Source organism: Theobroma cacao, chromosome 3, assembly GCF_053813885.1.
Source record: "Theobroma cacao isolate CCN51 chromosome 3, ASM5381388v1, whole genome shotgun sequence".
Classification (NCBI taxonomy): domain Eukaryota; kingdom Viridiplantae; phylum Streptophyta; class Magnoliopsida; order Malvales; family Malvaceae; genus Theobroma; species Theobroma cacao.
The window spans coordinates 42264143-42283021 of record NC_142641.1 but is presented as its reverse complement, the minus strand read 5'-3'; the positions used below and the strand labels follow the sequence as shown (position 1 = coordinate 42283021).

At 33.3% G+C, this 18879-nt stretch overlaps 1 protein-coding gene across 3 annotated transcripts; it reads right to left on the bottom strand.

The window, feature by feature from the left end:
* Positions 1 to 16560: 16560 nt before the first annotated feature.
* Positions 16561 to 18499, bottom strand: LOC18606119 (SBP (S-ribonuclease binding protein) family protein). 3 transcript variants are annotated; one of them, XM_007039558.3, is made up of 3 exons: positions 18005 to 18498; positions 17476 to 17905; positions 16561 to 17382 (listed from the first exon to the last, which is right to left on the bottom strand). In XM_007039558.3, exons 1-3 carry the CDS (start codon positions 18049 to 18051, stop codon positions 16843 to 16845), a joined length of 1017 nt encoding a protein of 338 aa, XP_007039620.1. In that variant the 5' UTR covers positions 18052 to 18498; the 3' UTR covers positions 16561 to 16842. The 3 variants fall into 3 exon arrangements, with proteins under 3 accessions (XP_007039620.1, XP_017974047.1, XP_088660960.1); XM_018118558.2 differs by having other exon boundaries at positions 17476 to 17902; XM_088804834.1 differs by having other exon boundaries at positions 17476 to 18499.
* Between the last annotated feature and the right edge of the window lie 380 nt (positions 18500 to 18879).

The following is an 18879-nucleotide window of genomic DNA, read 5'->3' as shown; positions in this document are numbered from 1 at the left end:
CAATGTTTCATATTAAATAAGTTTTATAACTAAGAATTAATGGTGAAAATGGGAAACGAAATGGCAATATTGTGGTTTCAGAAAGACTAGAGGGCGAAAAGAAGGAAATCAATAGTCTCGTATTTGGCACTCGATCTTAAAAAAAAAACAAAACAAAGCCCCACTGTCCATATTCTAACGTAAATATCTGTGGCAGGCCCCACGCTCGTGCAGTGCGCGTTAACGTAACGACCACACCGCCATAATCTTGGCTCCAACGACGGTTTTGGTTTCCCCCTTCTCCACCTTCTAGGATTTTAATGCATTCTTAGCCGTTGATACTCAACTTATGCTCTCTTTCCTTTATAGCAAGTGCATATATTTTTCCTTTCTACTTTTTCTCTCTCGAAGAAAGATTTTTTTAGAAATAATAATTTGAAAAAAATAAATCTATTTTACTTTATTTTATACGCTGTAATGTTATTTTTTGAACAATAACTTTTACGATAATCACATTTAATTAAAATTATAAAGTAATAAATTACTAAGCCGATAACTTTAAAAATGAGAAAAGAGTTTTTATTTAATGCGATTGATTATTGATCCCATCTTGCTTATTGGTAGAAGGAAGAGGAGCGGGGGGGGGGGGGGGGGGGGGGGAACGTTTGCATACCAAGAAACCGAATCTCAATGTCTTGAACATCCTTGGCCCTAAAGAAAATGTCTTTGGAGAGCATGTGGGCAAAGGGTGAAGAAACAAAATATCTTGGGGGATGTAGGCCAGATTTCGGATTCCAAGCAAGGGTTACTTAATTGGGTATTAACTCTTTAACAATTTATAACCCATGATATTGTTAGATACTGTATTTTTATGCCAAGATAATCCCTTAAACAATCAATTTTAGTTTGGATAAAAAGTTATTCATATTTCATTTTAATTGGTAACTACATTGGTACTCTATGTTACTTAACTTGAGTAGGAAAGATTAATACATTTTATAATCGAATTTTGATAAAATTCAGATAATAAAATTATTAACAGTCGTGAGGTTGAGTGTATGTATTTAATATAGTTATTATTTTATTCATTTAGTCAAAATTTTTAGGTAAATCTATTTAAGTAATATAACTGATGAAGAAATTTTCTTTATTAAAAGAATACGTGAATTTGTCTTTGCATTTAATGAAATAGCAGTATTATTGACCAAATTAGTTCTAAAATCGTTTTGGAACCAAGAAAAATTAAATGCCCCACTTTCAGCAAAGTTTGGAAAAAGTCTCTGAGTTTGGGAGAGTACAACCTAATCATTAAAGAAAAAAAGGAAAAAAAAAAGACATAATTAAAAGCATTATAAGGTGTAGACCCACGCGCCATGAATGCAAGTAATACTTGTCAGAAACTCCTCAAAAGCCCTCCCCAACTGTACTTCGTATGCACTCTTCTCTCTCTCTCTCTTTTCCCTTAAAATACTTCTAAAACCTTTTATTTTTACTCAAAATAAAAAGGAAAATAGTACCAAAAAAGAAAAGGAGAGAATCCACGGTTTCGATCGTTCCTCACCGCTCTTCACTCAACCTCTTACGTCACTCGCCTTCGCTTTTCTCTCATTCTGTTGTCGTTTTCTGCCCTTCCTTTCTCTCTCCAACTTCACCGGGGCCCACCTCCCAAAACCATCGAAAGTGGGGACCACTCTTCCACGCTCTTTTTTGTGTTTTTGGTTTTTTCTTTTTATCATTGATGATGATGATGATGCCATGGTTTTGCCTTTGATGTTCGATTGTGATAGGAGCTGCCCTTTTCTTTTTAAAAAAAAATCAAAACAATTTTGGGTACTAATAAAAAATCTGTTTCGTCAGTAAACATTTTACCAGTTGTTGTCCGTTTGCGTATCCACCGGGAATCAATGATTTTTTTGGATTTTTATGGGTAAAAAATGTGCTCCCATTTCATAAAATAAGGAGCAAATCAGCTTCATTTCATGCATAACTCATCGAAAATGACTTTAAAATATTTCAATATTAGATTAATTCAAAATTAATTGTACATTAAAGATGGTATTTTCTTAGCAAGTAAGAATAGCAATATTAAAATTTAATTTAAAATAAATGTTATTGGAAAATCTTTATTTAAATTTGCTTCATACACGTGTATCTTCTTAAAGTTAACCAAGAGAAAAATACAGTGACTAATGGGAAAAGTAAATATAAAAAATAAATAAGTATAAAAAAACAGAGAGAGCTGAACGACATGAATGCATGATGTTGTCATTACTTTAGCCTCGGCTCTTGTTCCGAGGTTTTTGTTTCCCCAACCACAGCTCCTGCCCGAACATCCCGGTCAGCCCGCCACTGGCCACCTCCCCATCCTGCCCTTGATTTTGCACTGTACACGTGTGGCTTAGTGCTTGTCACCACCGCAGCACCTAGATCTCCTCTTCCCTCCCACGTGGCACCTCAAAACACGACAAAAACTTAATTACGTTTTTCTCGTAGGAACAGTATTCAATTTTGACGGTGCCAAGAGCAGCGATCCAGTACGCTCAATATGTCGTTCGTTTCTTTCTGAATTCTAAGATGGGACGGCTGAGATTGCCTTCACGATCATCCCATTCTGATCTTTCTAGAACCGGGGAATTACTTCTGGACAAAGATTCTGGTTTAGGGTCTTTTCGGTTTAAACTGCTTGTGGATATATGCCCGAAACCAATGCAATTATGGAAAGAACATGGCTTCTTTTTTTTAACTATTAATGAATTAAAGCTAAAATTATGTGGCTAATCAATGAATTATGATAAATCTAAAGCCTGAAAAACCAAAAAGATGGTATCCTATTCGATACATATTTAAAACCTAAGTAATTTTGAAAATCGGGTGCACAAAAAATTAGAGGTGAAGTATTTAATGTGAATTCAGGCATTAATTCTTGGGAAAAATGAGGTGGAGAGCCAGATTTATGCAGGAGGAGAGGGAGCAGATCAGGGCAGGGGGTAGGCTTCCAGAACTTGACTTCTGATCAATGGCAGAACAGGCCCTCTATGGACCAGCTAGAAACAGGGTCATGCCATAGCCATTCCCTTAGGTTCCTTTAGACTCCGACAACTTTTCTGAATTTTACTTCAACGTAAAAACTTGCTTCAATTTTACTAATTCACGTTTCAGTCTTCATTCATTATTGGATTCATGTGAATCATGCAGTAATCCTGTACTACGTACAACATAAATTTTTCCCCCTTTATTTGCTGTCTTCAAGTGATTTGTTTATATAATTCTACGATAGTAAATTCTTAAATTTTTTAAAAATTTCTTTTGTGTTATATTTGTTTCTCTTTTAACTAAAATTTGATTAATAAGATATCTTATTCTCTTGTACCAAAAATAAAAAAAAATAACTTCGAAAAATGATGGCATTACAGTATGACTCGAACTCCTTGTCTCGAATCAATTATAGTTATCCCCATTATTAAAACAAAAGCTCACTAAAATAATTGAGTTTGGCAGACTCTAGTTGTTCCCAACCAAACAATAAGATTGATGACAATGATCAAGTCTCACATGAGATCCACGAATCATAATAATTCAAAACGACACGAGTTAAACCCTCGACTATTTAGAGATTATTTTAAAATGTATAAAAAGGAGTTAAATTGATAGGACATTAAAGTGCGATTTGATTCTAATGACATAATTTTGATATGAATTGACAATCTTAATATATTTAATCAAGACTTTGTTTCAAAGTGGACTCATTTTTCTTGTTTAACTTTAATTTCATGCTTCAACTTTTTGCAACATTAGGCCGGCTCATATCATCATCTAATTGCATCTCCACTTTAATGATAGACTTTATTGGTATGAAAAATTATAAGGTACTATCATCTAAGTATCTTACCAATTCCTTTTTTATTAAATAATCAATCTCCTTTATTCTTTTTATTATATATAAAAAGATAACTCAATCTCCTATTATTGAATTTTACAAATGAACATAGAGAGGTATTTACAAGTATAGTTAACATCGTATCTAGTTTATTTACAGTTTCTCTTAGTTCAATCTTTAAATTATGCAAACATAAAAAAATGAATATATTAATCATTATATATGATATTTCTAAAATAAAACCATCTAAAAACAGTTGTAAGATGCATATGTAAAATGTAGCAATATCAATTCAAAAAAAAAATCATATAATATGATTAATATACACTTATTTATATGCAATCAATTATTATGATAAGTTGCTATAGTAACACGTAGCCTTCTATCAGTTACCATCTTTTAAAATTAAGATATGCCTTTCCTTGCATGCCACAAATGTAGAGAAAAATAAACCCTTTGTCACGTTTGTCTTTTCACCTTTTTCAATTGTTTTCTAAATTTTAATCTATTGCTCATCATCTATTTACCCTTTTGGCTTCCATTTTGTCAATTCTTAAAACGTATGTATTCGAATCTTCAATCCATGTGCTTGCAAACAAAAAAAAAAACATTTATACGTGAGTATTTATTGATTCGAATCAAAATAATTGATTGAAAATTATTGAATCAAATTTTAGTCGATTATTCAATTTCGTTATTAATCAGTTAAGAGAAACATTATATGTTATATTTCGATTGGTTTTCAATACTTAAAATTTATAATTAGATTCATTCAAAAATCGATTATCATTAATATAAATTTTAAATATATTATATAAATTATTAATATTTAAAATTTAATTTCATTAAAATCAATATAATCATTGAAATCGGTTATAATAAACAAATTTCGATTATTTTTAATTTTTTATTACGATTCGATGGATTTCATTATTCTGCAATGACCCTTTGATTGGGTGAAAAGGATTAAAAAAAAAAAAAAAGCACCCTACCTTATTACGTTCGTCCTTCTTTATCAGGGTGGGTGGCTTACGGTTTTTCATCCAACGTTGAACAATTGCCTTTCCTTTGCAACAACTTTATTTATTTACATTTATTCTCACGACCTAAGCTGACCCTTTGATTGAGACACCAAAGAAAATGACCTTTTATTTATTTATTTGTTTACTTTTTTTTTTTTGATTCCTTGATTCTGTGAGTGCCGTTGGAAACGACCCATAGATTTCGTTGCATTGGGCCATCAAACAAGTGGGCCACCTAATTTGTCTTCGACTTCTTCTCAATTTGATTCTAGGCAACAATATTTAAAAGTTATTTTAAAATATTAATTTGTATAGAAAAAAATATAAACGAATTATAAAGAATTATATTTTAATTAATTTTAAGTCTAAAATGTAAGTCTCATTTTAAAAATAAATATAAAAAATAACAAGTGTTGACTATTGCTGTTTTTGTAGTAAATTAAGTAAGATTATGCCAACGACAGCTAAATGTATGCTTTTTCTATGCTTATGACGCTGTCGAATACATACATGCACCTAAATGCTAGTGGGGGAATCAACTATGAATTAAGGGCATGTTGCCAATAATTTAACCGGTGAAAACAAGGTAAAAACGACAGTGTTCAAATAGTTTTTCCCTTTTTCTATCTTAAGATAACACATCTTGTAATAACTTTTGCTTTTCACATTTTAAATTTCGATTATAAAATTGATCAGATTGGATGAATTGCGGAAATAACTAAAGACAACTCAATTCACAACTACCTTCAATTATTTCATTTGATTCACAATTTTTTTTGTCACTTTATAAATGTGTAAAAATAAAAAGTCAATTTTTAAAATAATATTTTTATAATTATGAATATTTATATTTTAAGATTTATAATTTTTAAATCAATTTATTAATAAAATGATAATATTAAATTTATTGATAACATGTAAACTTTATACCGTGACAATTTATTAATTATAAACTCATAATTTAATGATGTTCACTAGCTATGAAAACTACGAAAAGACACTTTCAATTATATCAGGAACAAAAATAGTAATTCTCAATCAATATTCAAGTGGCACATCAATCTCTTTCACGAGAAACAACGGAAATGCAAAACCGTTTGACAAGTCTCTCTTCTTTTTGGTGCCTTCAATTGTCACATACTACTTTAATTCAACAGTCAATAATGCTTAGGGAGGATAATCGGTATCTACGTAGTGGTTGGTACTCAATATCTGAATTTAATTATATTTTTTTAATTTTATATAATTAAAAATAAATTTATATAATTTATAAAATTATTATTAATTAATTTATAAAATTTTAATATATATATGCTATTTATTATATTAATTTATAAAAATATAATAATTATTATATATATACTTTAAATGTAAATATATTTACTTTCTATTTTATGTTAAAGTTACAAAACTTATAATTTATAAAATTATTAAGTATAACATATACTTTTATTTATATAAATTTATAATTAATATATATATATATATATATATATATATATATAAAGAAATTGTGAGATTGTAATAGTTTTGAAATTTAATTTTTTATTTATTTTATATAATTAAGAATAAACTCATATAGTTAATTAAAATTGTAATGTTGTTTAAGTTGTTGTTTGGATATTTATTTTTGATTATTTAAGTTGATATTTGAGATATTTGTTTTTGATTATTTAAATTTAAAATTTATTATTTGTGTGTTTTTATAAATTTAATATTAGTAAATTATATGGGATATGAATGAAAAATATTACTGTATATGAATACGGATTCGTGTTCAGGTAATTAAGTACTCATAAATAATTTATTATTATTTTTTTAAATAATCAAATTTTTAAATGAGTTCGAGTAAATATCAGATAATAGATATATATTAGGGTTCGAGTTAAAATAATAAATTTTAAAAATATTATGGTAATTGTAGGATTTGAGTACCTTATCTGTTGACATTCCTAATAATGATTGTCTTACAAAACAAAAAAAAAAAAACAAAAGAAAAAGGTAGGAGATGGAGAGGTTATTTTCGTGCTACACTTAATATAATAAATATTTAAGCAAAAATGTATAATAAATCATAAGTCTTGAGTTTTTTAAGTTTAGGTTTTGTTTTATTATACTTTAAGTATTTTATTGTCTGTTTTTTTTTTCAACTATATTATTTTCATTTCCTTGAAAGTAGTTAAATAATGCCAAAAAAATCAATTAAAATTAAACAAAAAGTTAAAATGTAATTCGAACATAAATGAAAACCTATGCATTTTGGTTCATTATAAAAGCATTTTTATAATGAAATCATTGACATTATTAACATCTAATCACTTATCTGATACTGAAATTATAAAACAAGTAACAACATTTAGTAACCAAACATAATTTTATAAATAGGAGTGGACAAATAATTAATTCTGTTAAAAAAATTTAATCGAATTAATCAAATATTTTATTTTAAAAAACTTAATCAAATAGTTCGTTTGAACTAAATTTATTCAATTAATTTGTTTATTTTGATTTTAATAAAAAATTTGATCACTCCTATTTATGAGTACATATTTTGTATAATAAAACCAAATTTGAAATTTTCTCATACACATAACATGATATTTACAATATAAAAATCCTGATAACTTGGGCTACTCTTGATTCTTTCCAAGGCCTCGTTTTTGTATTATATACAGCAGACTATAGATTCATTTCAAAAAATCGAAAATGACTTCAACTGCAATCCAAAATTTTTGTTCTTTTCAAATTTCTTCTCTGCCTTTTTTTTTTTCTTAAAAATCATAAATTATTCACTCCATTTCAAAAGAAAAAAAATCTATACTTCAGATTGCTGCGTTAACACGTGAGTGATATGATATAACCACACGTTAACAAATGTTGGCGGCTTATATTGACACGTGGATGTAAAAGATTTGATTCGAGCTCAAAGAACAAGGCTGCCAACAACAACATAGATACAGCCACGTGGAACAATTGCTTTGTCCCACGTGTGTCTCCCAAGCACCGGGCATGTTCTAGAACGTGAACCACGCTCTCTTTTTTTCTTTTTTTTTTTTTTAATTCTCTCTCTTTCTTTTCGCTTTTCTCTATTTTAATTTGACCCTTCCCCCTTTCTTTTTCTTGGGGTTTTACTAGTTTAATTTTACAAAAATTCTATTCTTTCCTTTGTAAGGCTTTTTGTAGTTCTTTAGGGTGGCATCCCAACTAAGCTTTAAGCTTTTGCTTTTGTTTTCTTGCGAGTTTTAATTACTTGTGCCTGCCATTTTACGAATTAATTAAAAATAAAGGGTCGTTCTTAATTTATTTACTATACTTCGGGATTTTCTAGTGGGGTGGATTATAATATTAATGAGTAGAATCTGTGAATAATGGAGATTCGTAGTTCCCTGGTGCCATCGAATATAGTGAGCCACGTAAGGAGGAGAATGAACCACGTGTTTGATTAAGGGTTCTCCACGGCCATCCTATTAAGCATAGCTCAAACCATTCTTACTAGGCTTTCGTTTTTTTATTGTGTTGGAGTTAGAAATGGTAAGTAGGCATGTGGAATGTGTTAGGGTCTTGGATGAGCAAAGGTTCGTTCGATTATATTACTTTGAAAGGGGTGCAAAGTTGAAGCTATTATTGGACCTTGGTGACTGGTGAGGCGGCTTTTGCTTTCTGTTAACAAGGCATAATAACGGGAGAAGAAAAAGTAATTAAAAGTTAAAAAGTGTAAGAATCGGATGAGTCCAAGTTTTTGACTAATAGCTTAGGCACGCTTAAATTGAATCGCTTATATACAAATTGGTTGTGCCACAATGACATATTATTATTATCTAAAAAAATTAAGATTGGATTAAATTTTATATACACTTCTTATAATTTCAATTTTTTTACATGACATCTTATAGTATTTTTTTATTAACATATTATGAATAATATTTTTCTCAATTGTATTCTATGAATAACTCATGTGAGAACAGAAGTTTTTGATAAAGTGTTAATCAAGAAAAATGATATTTATATATTTTTAATTGAAAAAAGAAATCTCATGATATCATTTGAAAAATTGGAAACCACAAATAGTGCAAATAATAATGAAGGCATGCTCCTTGTCTTGTCTACGGTGTTCGGCCACTTCTTGGGCTAGCTGCCCTAAACCGAACGTGGGCTTAGGGTGCTCGGCCTTTTCTTTCAATGCATACCGAAGAAACCCAGAAAGTGAGGAGGAAATGAAAGGTGAATCACTATATGCCTATGACTATGCACAGGTTACAATAACTTTTCAATAAACCTCTCCCTTAAGTGTGAGATTAACTTTTATTTTCCATTTCATGGAAATCAATGACCCATCACAAAGTGTTATAAATCATTATTAATAGCCTTTAGATTCTAAAAATCTAGATTATCATTTCACTCAGCATCATTACCAGTTGTGATTAGACAATCAAAAGCTTGTAAACCCGACAGCTGGTTTTGTGCTTGTAACTTAATGAATGATCTATTTGTACCCGCAGTGCAAAAAAAAAAAATCCAAATCAATTGACAGGATGAAGGTTGCCTCAAGCTTCAAACTTCCACAAGTTTCCAAAAGACTAACACCAATGAGAATTGAAAGAGCAGAAAGAAGAAAAAAAGGTGGCAAATGTGATTTGGCTTCTTCTGATTGCAGGTGGGTTTGACACTCAAACGTCAAACCCACTTTAAGAAAATATGCCACCATATGTAGATAAGTTATTGACTAAGGGCTCCAAAGAACTTTAGGTTACATGACAGTTTGATCTAAGTCTCCTCATCCATGAATTGTACTAATCTTTTAGTTGTTTGTGTTTTGATATGATATGGCACAAGAAATTTTGACTACCTACATCTCCATGTGGTGAAAATTGAAGGCCCAAAACCGGTCTGATTCGACCCATTTCATTCATATTTGGATCAGTAGCCCATTTTACAATTGTAGTTGGTTCATGAACCACCTAGAGCAGACCAATCCGGTGAAAATGATCAGGCCTTGGCGACCCGAATGCAAACTCTTTTCTCTTCCATCAATCTAATTTCGAATGTTTTAGGCTTTAATTAGTTGTTTGAGAATTTACTTTACATTATTCTGAAGTGTGTTGGTCATGGTGAAAAGTGAGAAAGGGAAAAAACCAACTTCTTGGAAGAAATGAAATTATTTTGAGTGTACTTTGGAGGGTCTCCACCTCCCAACCTTTTGACCACAGGGGATGCCCCTCTCCCTCCTTGGGCCTTGAGAATACCGGGGGATGAAGACTGGCATCTGAGCCACCCAAGACCGACTTTGAGTCTTTGATGTTGGTTGTTGAACTTTAATTTGCAACTTTTAATGGCGGAAGGAAGCAAAAAATAATTTCTTCTTCCTATACCTAACAGAATCAATAGTTGCAAACAACAGAAAAAATAAAAAAGCAAACATTTGTGCAGACACTTTGCTTGACCTGCAATCAATAATAATAAAAATAATAAAAAAATGTACCATTGCACATCTCTGATCAGTAATTAATAATTTAACCTTTTGAAGTTTCAATGAGTTTGGGTTTTGGGAGTTTCTTAATTGGCATAACCAAATGCATTAATGAAAATTTTACATCATTTTCATAATCCATCAACGTCTTTGGAATTGATTGAAACCAAGGTAGAAAGCTTATGGAACAAGTCCTGTACTGTATATGGAGAAAGCCATGCTTAATAATTGCCTTTGTCCACTGTTTTTTTTTTCACAATTTTTTTCCCAGGCCTAGCTATCAAAGGCATGCTTCTTCTTTATTGACTTCTTTTTCCAAATTTCATTAATGCTTTTTCGGTGGAGTCTGTCGCTTAAGTGGGAAAAAGAATAGAGAACAGAAACTTCCCAGTGTACTGCCTTATTTTTTTTTTGTTTTTTGGCTACTATATCTTTTTTTTTTCTCTCTTGGAAGTACTATCCAAAATACCAAAAAAAAAAAAAAGAAAAAAAGGGATGGAAGTACTATCCTCTCTTTGATTGATTGTTGATGTTGAATGTTGTTCTAGTACAGCAAAGGTAACAATTTCCAGTTCAATTTTGAAAATAATTAAAGGAACTTCAATTTAGTTGATCACTTATGGTTTCTTTTGCTTCAATAATGTCCAGTTTTGCTTAAATTGTTGAGAGATGGAATCATTTTGCAGTTCAGTCTAAATCATGAACAAAATTTTGAATGACAGAAGAACTATAGTAGAAAAAAGAAAATGAAAAAAATTTTCACTGGTGGGCCTACTGTTTTCTTAAACTTGAACCCAAACCTAACATTTGAAGCTTGGGCTTAAATAAAAATAACCTATAAAATCGTTGATCAAGTTAATTCAAGCACTTGGTACCCGAAGGAAAAGAATTATGATCCTGGCTGGAACAGGCAATAAAGCGGATCCCTCCCTTGAGGGCCCTATTCTCTTGACTAGCACGAAGCAATGGAGACCCTACTAGGAAGCTAGGGATGGGAAGCAACGCAACCATGAAATTAGCCATACACTGGCAGTCAATCATATTGGGTGAAATGGTGAAAACTGATAGTTTTTGAACTTATATTTTGATATTACCATTCAAATTCTTCCCATTCAATCCAAAGGGTTAGATTTGAGGGAAGCATGACCCACTGAACCCAAACAATGGACATGTATTAATGACATGAATAGTCTGATACAGTAGACATGACGATAGCCAAGAGCTACATGTTCATCTTGCTCGTGACCTCTTTTATTACCCCTCGAAAAACCCTACACGGGAATGTTATCTTCAATGTTTAGACATGAACTTATAGTCATGCTTCTTCACGGATAACTCATTTCCATCATATATGAATCAAGCGATGAAAATAAGCTCTTTTTTTTCTTTTTATTTATGATATTTTTGATTTGGAAGAATGAGACTCTATTATCTATCTTGATCTAGACTTTTTCAATTACTTTATTCATTTTTAATATAAGAGAAGTGCATGAACTGGAACGATCAAACCCATGAATCCTACTCAAACTCATCCGATTCAACCACTTTGACTAACATTCCAGATGACGCTTTTAAGCATCCTGATCATGGAAAAACTCGAAAACCTTTTTTTTTGGGGTTTTCCCAATCGTATTGTGCCTAGCTGTACCTATCTATAAAGATGACTGCTTCATCATTATCGCTTGGGCTTAAAACCAGGGTCTGATACACACCCCTTGATCCTTACTCAAGTGGTTTGTAGCCTGAGGTTTGAGTTCAGAGGTTATTTATTTTTGGAACTTACTGATCCGGAGAGGTCAGAAACATACACCAACCAGAAATGGAAAGGATTCACAAGAACAGTTTCATTAGAGTAATCATTCTATGTGATTTAGAGATAGGTATTTACCATTCTGAGGCATTGTACCTAAACATTTAGATCTTGCTTACCCCCAAAAAGAAAAAAAACTGGGCAATTACCACTGCATTATTTGATATTATTAATATTGGTTGACAAGTGTGATGGCGGGAGAAAACGAGATGTGGTTTCCCACACCTAACAAAATTGAAGAAAAGGCCAAAATCAGTACTGAAAAGCATGCATGTTAGCAATAAAGAGTACCAAAAATGTGCATCAGATCGATCTTTCATGTCCCTGTTTTGTCAAACTGCCATCCATTGTGCATCATGTCAAGGGCCCCCTTCCATACGATGCTTTATCAAAACATTATCTCTGGCTACTTGGCTGCATATAGCATTGGATTTAATTGGCAAGACAGCTTGTACTGGTGTTTTAAAGGTTAGCCCTCGTTTAGTTGCTATGATCAATTTCCAAAAGAAAAAAATGAAAAAGAAAGCCCGTGAGTGTCAATTCTGAGGCATTTTAGAGGGCAGAAAATTCATCCAGGAGAGGACCAACCTAACATGTATGTTATTATTGTTATTACAATGAAAATGGAATAGAAGTATGTATCTATCAGAGTGTGGTTTATGACAACAAGGTTGGACAAATGGTGTCACAGACAAATCATAAAGACTGGGGATCTGGTGATAACAATAATAACGAGAAGACGGGACAGCATTCTCTGTCTTCCACTCCAAAGATTGATTTAAAACAAAGGGCAAAAGCAAGTGCTCTGTGTGCTCTCATGGACTTGCATTTTCCTCTCTGTGGTATCTTATTGGAAACTATCTATGCGGTCGCACACCTTATATCAAGTCTTTATCATTTGCAGGCTGTGGTTGTTCCATGACTCACACTAACTTTTCATTTTTGGTCCCAGGAAAATTTATAAGACCATCTGTCGGTCCATCTACACACTCCGCATACTTATTTTCAAGGTCCTTTTAACAAGGAATGGAGGGCCAATTTATGAGAACATGGGGGCACTGCTCGTATAATTAGTCTGTGTATACTATCTTGTCCTCTTCGTTGCCCCATTGACAGCCTTGAGATTCATATGTTGTCTGTTTAATTTTCCTTACCATGAAAGAATCATTTGACTTGCAAACCATATTTTCCCTTCAATTTCATTGTCTCTAGATAAGTCCTGTTCTTCAGCTCTCACCTAATAGCTTCAATAGATCTCTACTCTGACTAAAAAACTTAAGAAAATCATATGTTTAACCCTTAAGACATCTCCTATGACTTTGAGTTTGACAAACTCCTCGAGAAGCAAAAATCCTGTACTGTACATATAGTAGTTCAAAGAACTAGCATGTGAGAGCCAAGGAACAAAGGGCACAGACAATTGTTGCTTTCTTTCCATATATATATATATATATATATATATGTATGATGGTCAAACCGAAAGTTGTCATTTCTTTTTATTTTTGTTTCTTCTAGTATTGGTAATTTCTGGATGAACATGAGCCGATCATGACTAATTTAGAGAAAGAATCTCATGGAGTTCAAAGAAGAAGAAAAAAAATGCTTCCCATGTATGGTTTTGGTGAGATGGGGAGAGAAGGTATCAATCCAAGAAAAAAAAGTTAAAGAAGGGCTGTTTAAACAAGTGAAATCACGATCCTCCCTGAATTGCAAGGAATCTTTGTTTGTCTATAACTACAGAGCAATTCAAGATTGTTCTTAGAACATGACAGCTATAAATCTAACAGCAAGCCCTCTTTTATGAAACTTGCTCTTTTTCCATTTTCTTCCTTTCAATTTCCTTGTGTATTTATGTACTGTGGAATTATTTTGGCTTTTTGGTCACACCCCTTTGAGTTGAGAGAATCCATAACCTAGGCAGCTGCGTTGGACAATGTAATGTGATGGGCATGTGATCACAATCAGATTCCAGCTTATCTTCAAGTTAGAGACACAGTTAAAGTTGCATAATAATATGTAATTAGATAAGCCTGCGATCCAATCTGCTGCAGACAGCTTATTACATATATTCAAAGAAACACAGTCTTAAATTTACTTTCTAGCTTAGATATCAAACGGTTCTCATCAAACTTTGATATATACATGCCTTATTAACCCAAAAAACAAAAAGGACTTCTATTCAAATAAAAATTTACCTAAATATATTTCCAATAGTTAGTTCTTTGCTTCTTTTATATTCTCTCGCTTCCAGTCTAGTAATTTTTCCTCTGTTTGTGTGTCAGAATTTGCTTTCAGTACAAATGTACAAGGCAAGCTAAAGTCGCTAAAAATCACTTTCTTTGATGCCTCTTTATCAGAGTCTCTTGGTTCTCAAGGAAAATTGTTTTCGCTGAATTCCAAGATTCAATAGTATTGTAATGCAGTTGGTGAGGCCAGTTGTTTGCTTCTGTTATAAGTTTAGCAGATTGCAAGAAAGCAGCTGCAAGAATTTCAAAGGCAAAAGTGAGAATTCCTCCATTCATGAACTTGAAATTCTAATTATTCCTGGATTACAGGATTTATAGGACCAGCCATCGCATAATTATTGGAGTAAAGAAAATCATCAAACAGATCAATATCCTGATTCCCTCCAACCCACTTTTCAAAAGAGAAACAGGTAGAGGTTGAAACTGGACCAATGTGACTGTGGACTTTTATGGAGGATATATTAATCTTTCAAGGCATAATTGAGTTTCACAACAACAGGAAAAGTCTCCTCTGCTCAGACCTTGATAAAGGTGGAAACCACCAAAAGAAATTGCTTAGCTTAGTTAGCCCCAATACCACTCGAGAAAAGGTTTCCTGAGCATGCGGAAAAGACATGCATATAATCCATGGGATTTTTGTCTCCAAAGATGAACAATGAAATGGAAAGATTGATGTGCTGTTACCATACATTTAACTATATCTTTCTTTCCTTCAGTTGTTGTATGTGATTTTTCTCAATCTCTCCTTCTTCCATCTACCAAAGCAGGGCGTTCAGCTTTTTGCTGAATTATTGGAATAGATATTGCAGGTATCTTTTGTGGTTATGGAAACATTATAGCAATCAAATTGGCCAATAGCCATATATATCACTACCTTTATGGGATCAGTAGCAATATTTCAGCATCTCAGCAGTAGTTGCATGGGACCAAACCAATAGTGCACCCAATGTCTTCAACTTGAAGTGGCAAAACACATAGCTTCATATAAATTAGAAATTCCAAATAAAATTAATAAAAAAAAAAAGAGGAAAAGGGCGTGTGCATCTCTCTCTTCTTTACTTGTCTAACCCAGGAGTAAAAATTTTGCAAATGCCTGATCAACCCTGTTAGAATGATGGTGCTTGAAGTAGAGAGCTAAAGGCAAAGCTAAACAAAACAATTTCTTCTCATCCTTTATGAAATAGTGGTATGTTTTTAAGGGATTTGCCTCCAAAAGGCAATAATTAAAACCATTGTAGTGGTGGTTGATGTCTATAATGGAGACATTGTGCATCTGAGCAACACATGGACTGTTAACCTTGGGTGGATGACATGATTGTGCTTCAAATTTGAACCATATGTAGCTCGTTTGGGTTTTGATTGATTAATCCTTTCAATTAATTATCATTGGACAGGGTTAATTCTTGTTTTGGCATCAAGCAATTCAGGAAGTTTCATTCTTTTTCTTTTATTTTAAAAAATGAAGAAGAAGAAAAACTGCTACATTGACACAAGAAAATGTTAGATGCAGTTGAACCATGCAGCCCAAATTAACCTAAACTGCCAAAAATAAGCGGCAAGTTAGAGTTCCCAACACGGAAATTGTTGCTAATCTTTGATTAATCTGAGGGACATTGTCAATTCATGTCTTCTGGCATTAAGCAAATAACTTGTTCTTGATTTTGTCATGTATTCCCTGAACCAACCACAACAACAACAAAGTTCAATCTAAATGAATTCAAAGAATGCTACCCATCACCAAAAGCTTGATCAGCTAAGGGGCCACGTAAAATACAAGTAAAAAAAGAAAGGAAAAAACAAAAATCGAACAACCCAATGATTCAAACTATACCTGATGAAACTGGAAATTTTTCAGAGTTTTTTGTGTGAAAGAAACTGCACTGCTTCCACTGATTTCCACCAGAGTGTAGTAGTAATGTTGATTTTGGGGCCACAGGACTGCCTATGAAACAACATAAACAAAGATCTCTACCATGTTTTCCCAGTTTTAGGGGTAAATCGAACTATTGATTCTTTCGTTTCATGGAAAACAAAAATACAAAACCCTGAAACCTGATAAGCTTTAAGCATACCGCATTTTTTTTGGCAGCGCAATTTGCATACTTCCATTACCACGCCAAACAAGTATAATCAACATTTAACAACATTTTAACAAAGGATTTATCGAATAAAAGAATTTATATATGAATTAAATTTCCAAAAATTAAAAAAAAAAAGAAAAGAAAAACAATGCCACTACCCAAGTGGCCATGTACATTACCTCCAAGAGGGGGAACCAAGGCAAAAAAGGTAAAATTTCTGGGTCTTGGGTGAACAACCATAATCTCAGACCCTCAAAAAACAGAAAAGAAAAAAGAAAATTTATTATTATATTTATTTTGATTTTCTTTTCTTTCTTTTTTGCCAACTTTTTGTTTTTGACTTTTTTTAACTTTTTTTTTTTAGGAAAGAAAAACCTCAACGCTTGAATTCCTGACGGTGAGGCAAAGCGGGCAGGCTTGTGCCACTCGGTCACACTCTGTACACAAGCAAAGATGCCGACACGGCAGAAGAACCACCGACGCGACACGTGTTCGACACGCCTTGCAAACCGGTCCCGAAGCAGCCACCCGCTCCGGGTCCACGTAAGCCGACTCGGCGTCCTCCGCCTGTCCCTCCACTCCCCCTCCGCACTTTAGCCCCTCCTCCCCTCTCCTGATATCCTGCGCCGCGGCAGCCCCTCCGCTCATTATAGCCTGTTGGAGCTGCGCTTGTAATGAAGCCGCTGTTGCCTCCTGTGCCCTGGCTTTCGCCTGCCAAACCTGCGCCTCCACGCTGAGTTGCGTAGCGCGTGCCTCCAACTCGGAGTTCCGGCGCGTCGCCTTCTCCACTTCAGCTTCTTTCTCTCTTAACCTCCTCGCCACAGATTCCTCCGCTGCCCCCAGTAGCGCACGGTAGTGCCTGTTTCGTTTCTCCGCTAACATACGCCGTAATTCCTCTCCCTTTAATAAATAACAAACAAACCAAAACAAATGTTACATTTGCCCAAACTATAAACTGACCAACACCCAATTCCAGACAGAGAAAACTGGTACCTGAACTTGAAGAAACTGGTCCAATTCTTCTCTTTGCCGTTTGATTTGGGTAGCCAAATCCTCGGATATTATCGACAAAAAGGCAGAGGAGTTGGAAACAAGATTTTGTTGTTGGTGTTGAAAACTTTGGTTTTGATTCTGCTGTAAGTTGTGTTGTTGGTCGCCAAAAGATAAACGGAGGCCGGTGGAGACTACATTTGGTTGGTGTAGTTGAGAAAGGTCTATCAACTGAGGCGGTTGCGTTTGCATAGAAAATGAATTGATGGGCGCTGTTATTGCCCCTGCAACTTCTCTTCCTCTTTTCCGTGGATTATTATTTTGATTGTTGATATTACTATGGTTGCTTCCATTGTTGAATATCATATGGGATTGATCAAGAAAAACTCCTGCTTGTTGCTGCAACGAAAACTCATGCCCCTCTTGTCCACTTCTGGAAATATATGCCCAAAAAAAAAAGGAGAAAAGACTAAGATAAGAAATGATAAGCTTAGGCAGAGAAAGAGAGAGAAAGGGAGAGGCAAAAACAAACCTGTTTAAGAGAAGGACATTTGAAGGGTATTGAGCTTGAACGGCCATTATAGCAATGTGAGGAGAAAGCAATAAACTTTGAAGAAGATAAAGAAGAAGAAGATAAGGGAATCAATCAATCAATCAAGAATGAATGATAAGCTCAAGAGCAAGTTGTTGTAGCATAACCCAAATCATCCTTCTTCTCATTTCTCATTTCCTTTTCCTTGTTTTGGTTTTTCACCTACTTTTGCTTTGCCTTGGCCTTGTTTGATATGCTTCTCTTTTTTTCTTTCTTTGTTTCTTTGCTCCTTTGTTTGATATATAGGTATAACCGGGGAGGGAGAGAGATAGAGAGAGAAAGAGATGCGATTGGAAAGAATCAGTCCAAGAGAGAGACACCTTATTCTGCTCTTTCTTTCTTTTGTTTTCTTTGCCTTTGCTTCCTCTTCTTCTTCGCGTGGGGTTGGCTTTTCTTCAGGGAGAGTCTCGTGTTTGTTATTAACTTCACATCCAACAAGGCCAATTAAATACCTCCCTCTTATCTTTCCTTTATTCTAATTTTCCTTAATTCTTAATTAATTACTACTTAATTTCCAAAAATAAAATAATAGATAAAAAATAGTATTAAAAAAATTGCCTTTGGTAAAAGGAAATGGTAATGAAACATGGCACTAATAGTAAGTTGAAACTTGGTGCCATAGTGCGGGCAGTTCTCTGCCGCTACCGCTGCCGCGGGGATTATTTCTGTTTGTACATGGCCCATGCATCTTTGGCCAGCTTTCTTATTCATTCCTCCTATTTTTAATTTTTCCACTTTTTCCCACAAAATTTCTTCATATTTATGTATTCTTTTACATACCCTTTTCCATACATTTATATATATAACCTGGAAAA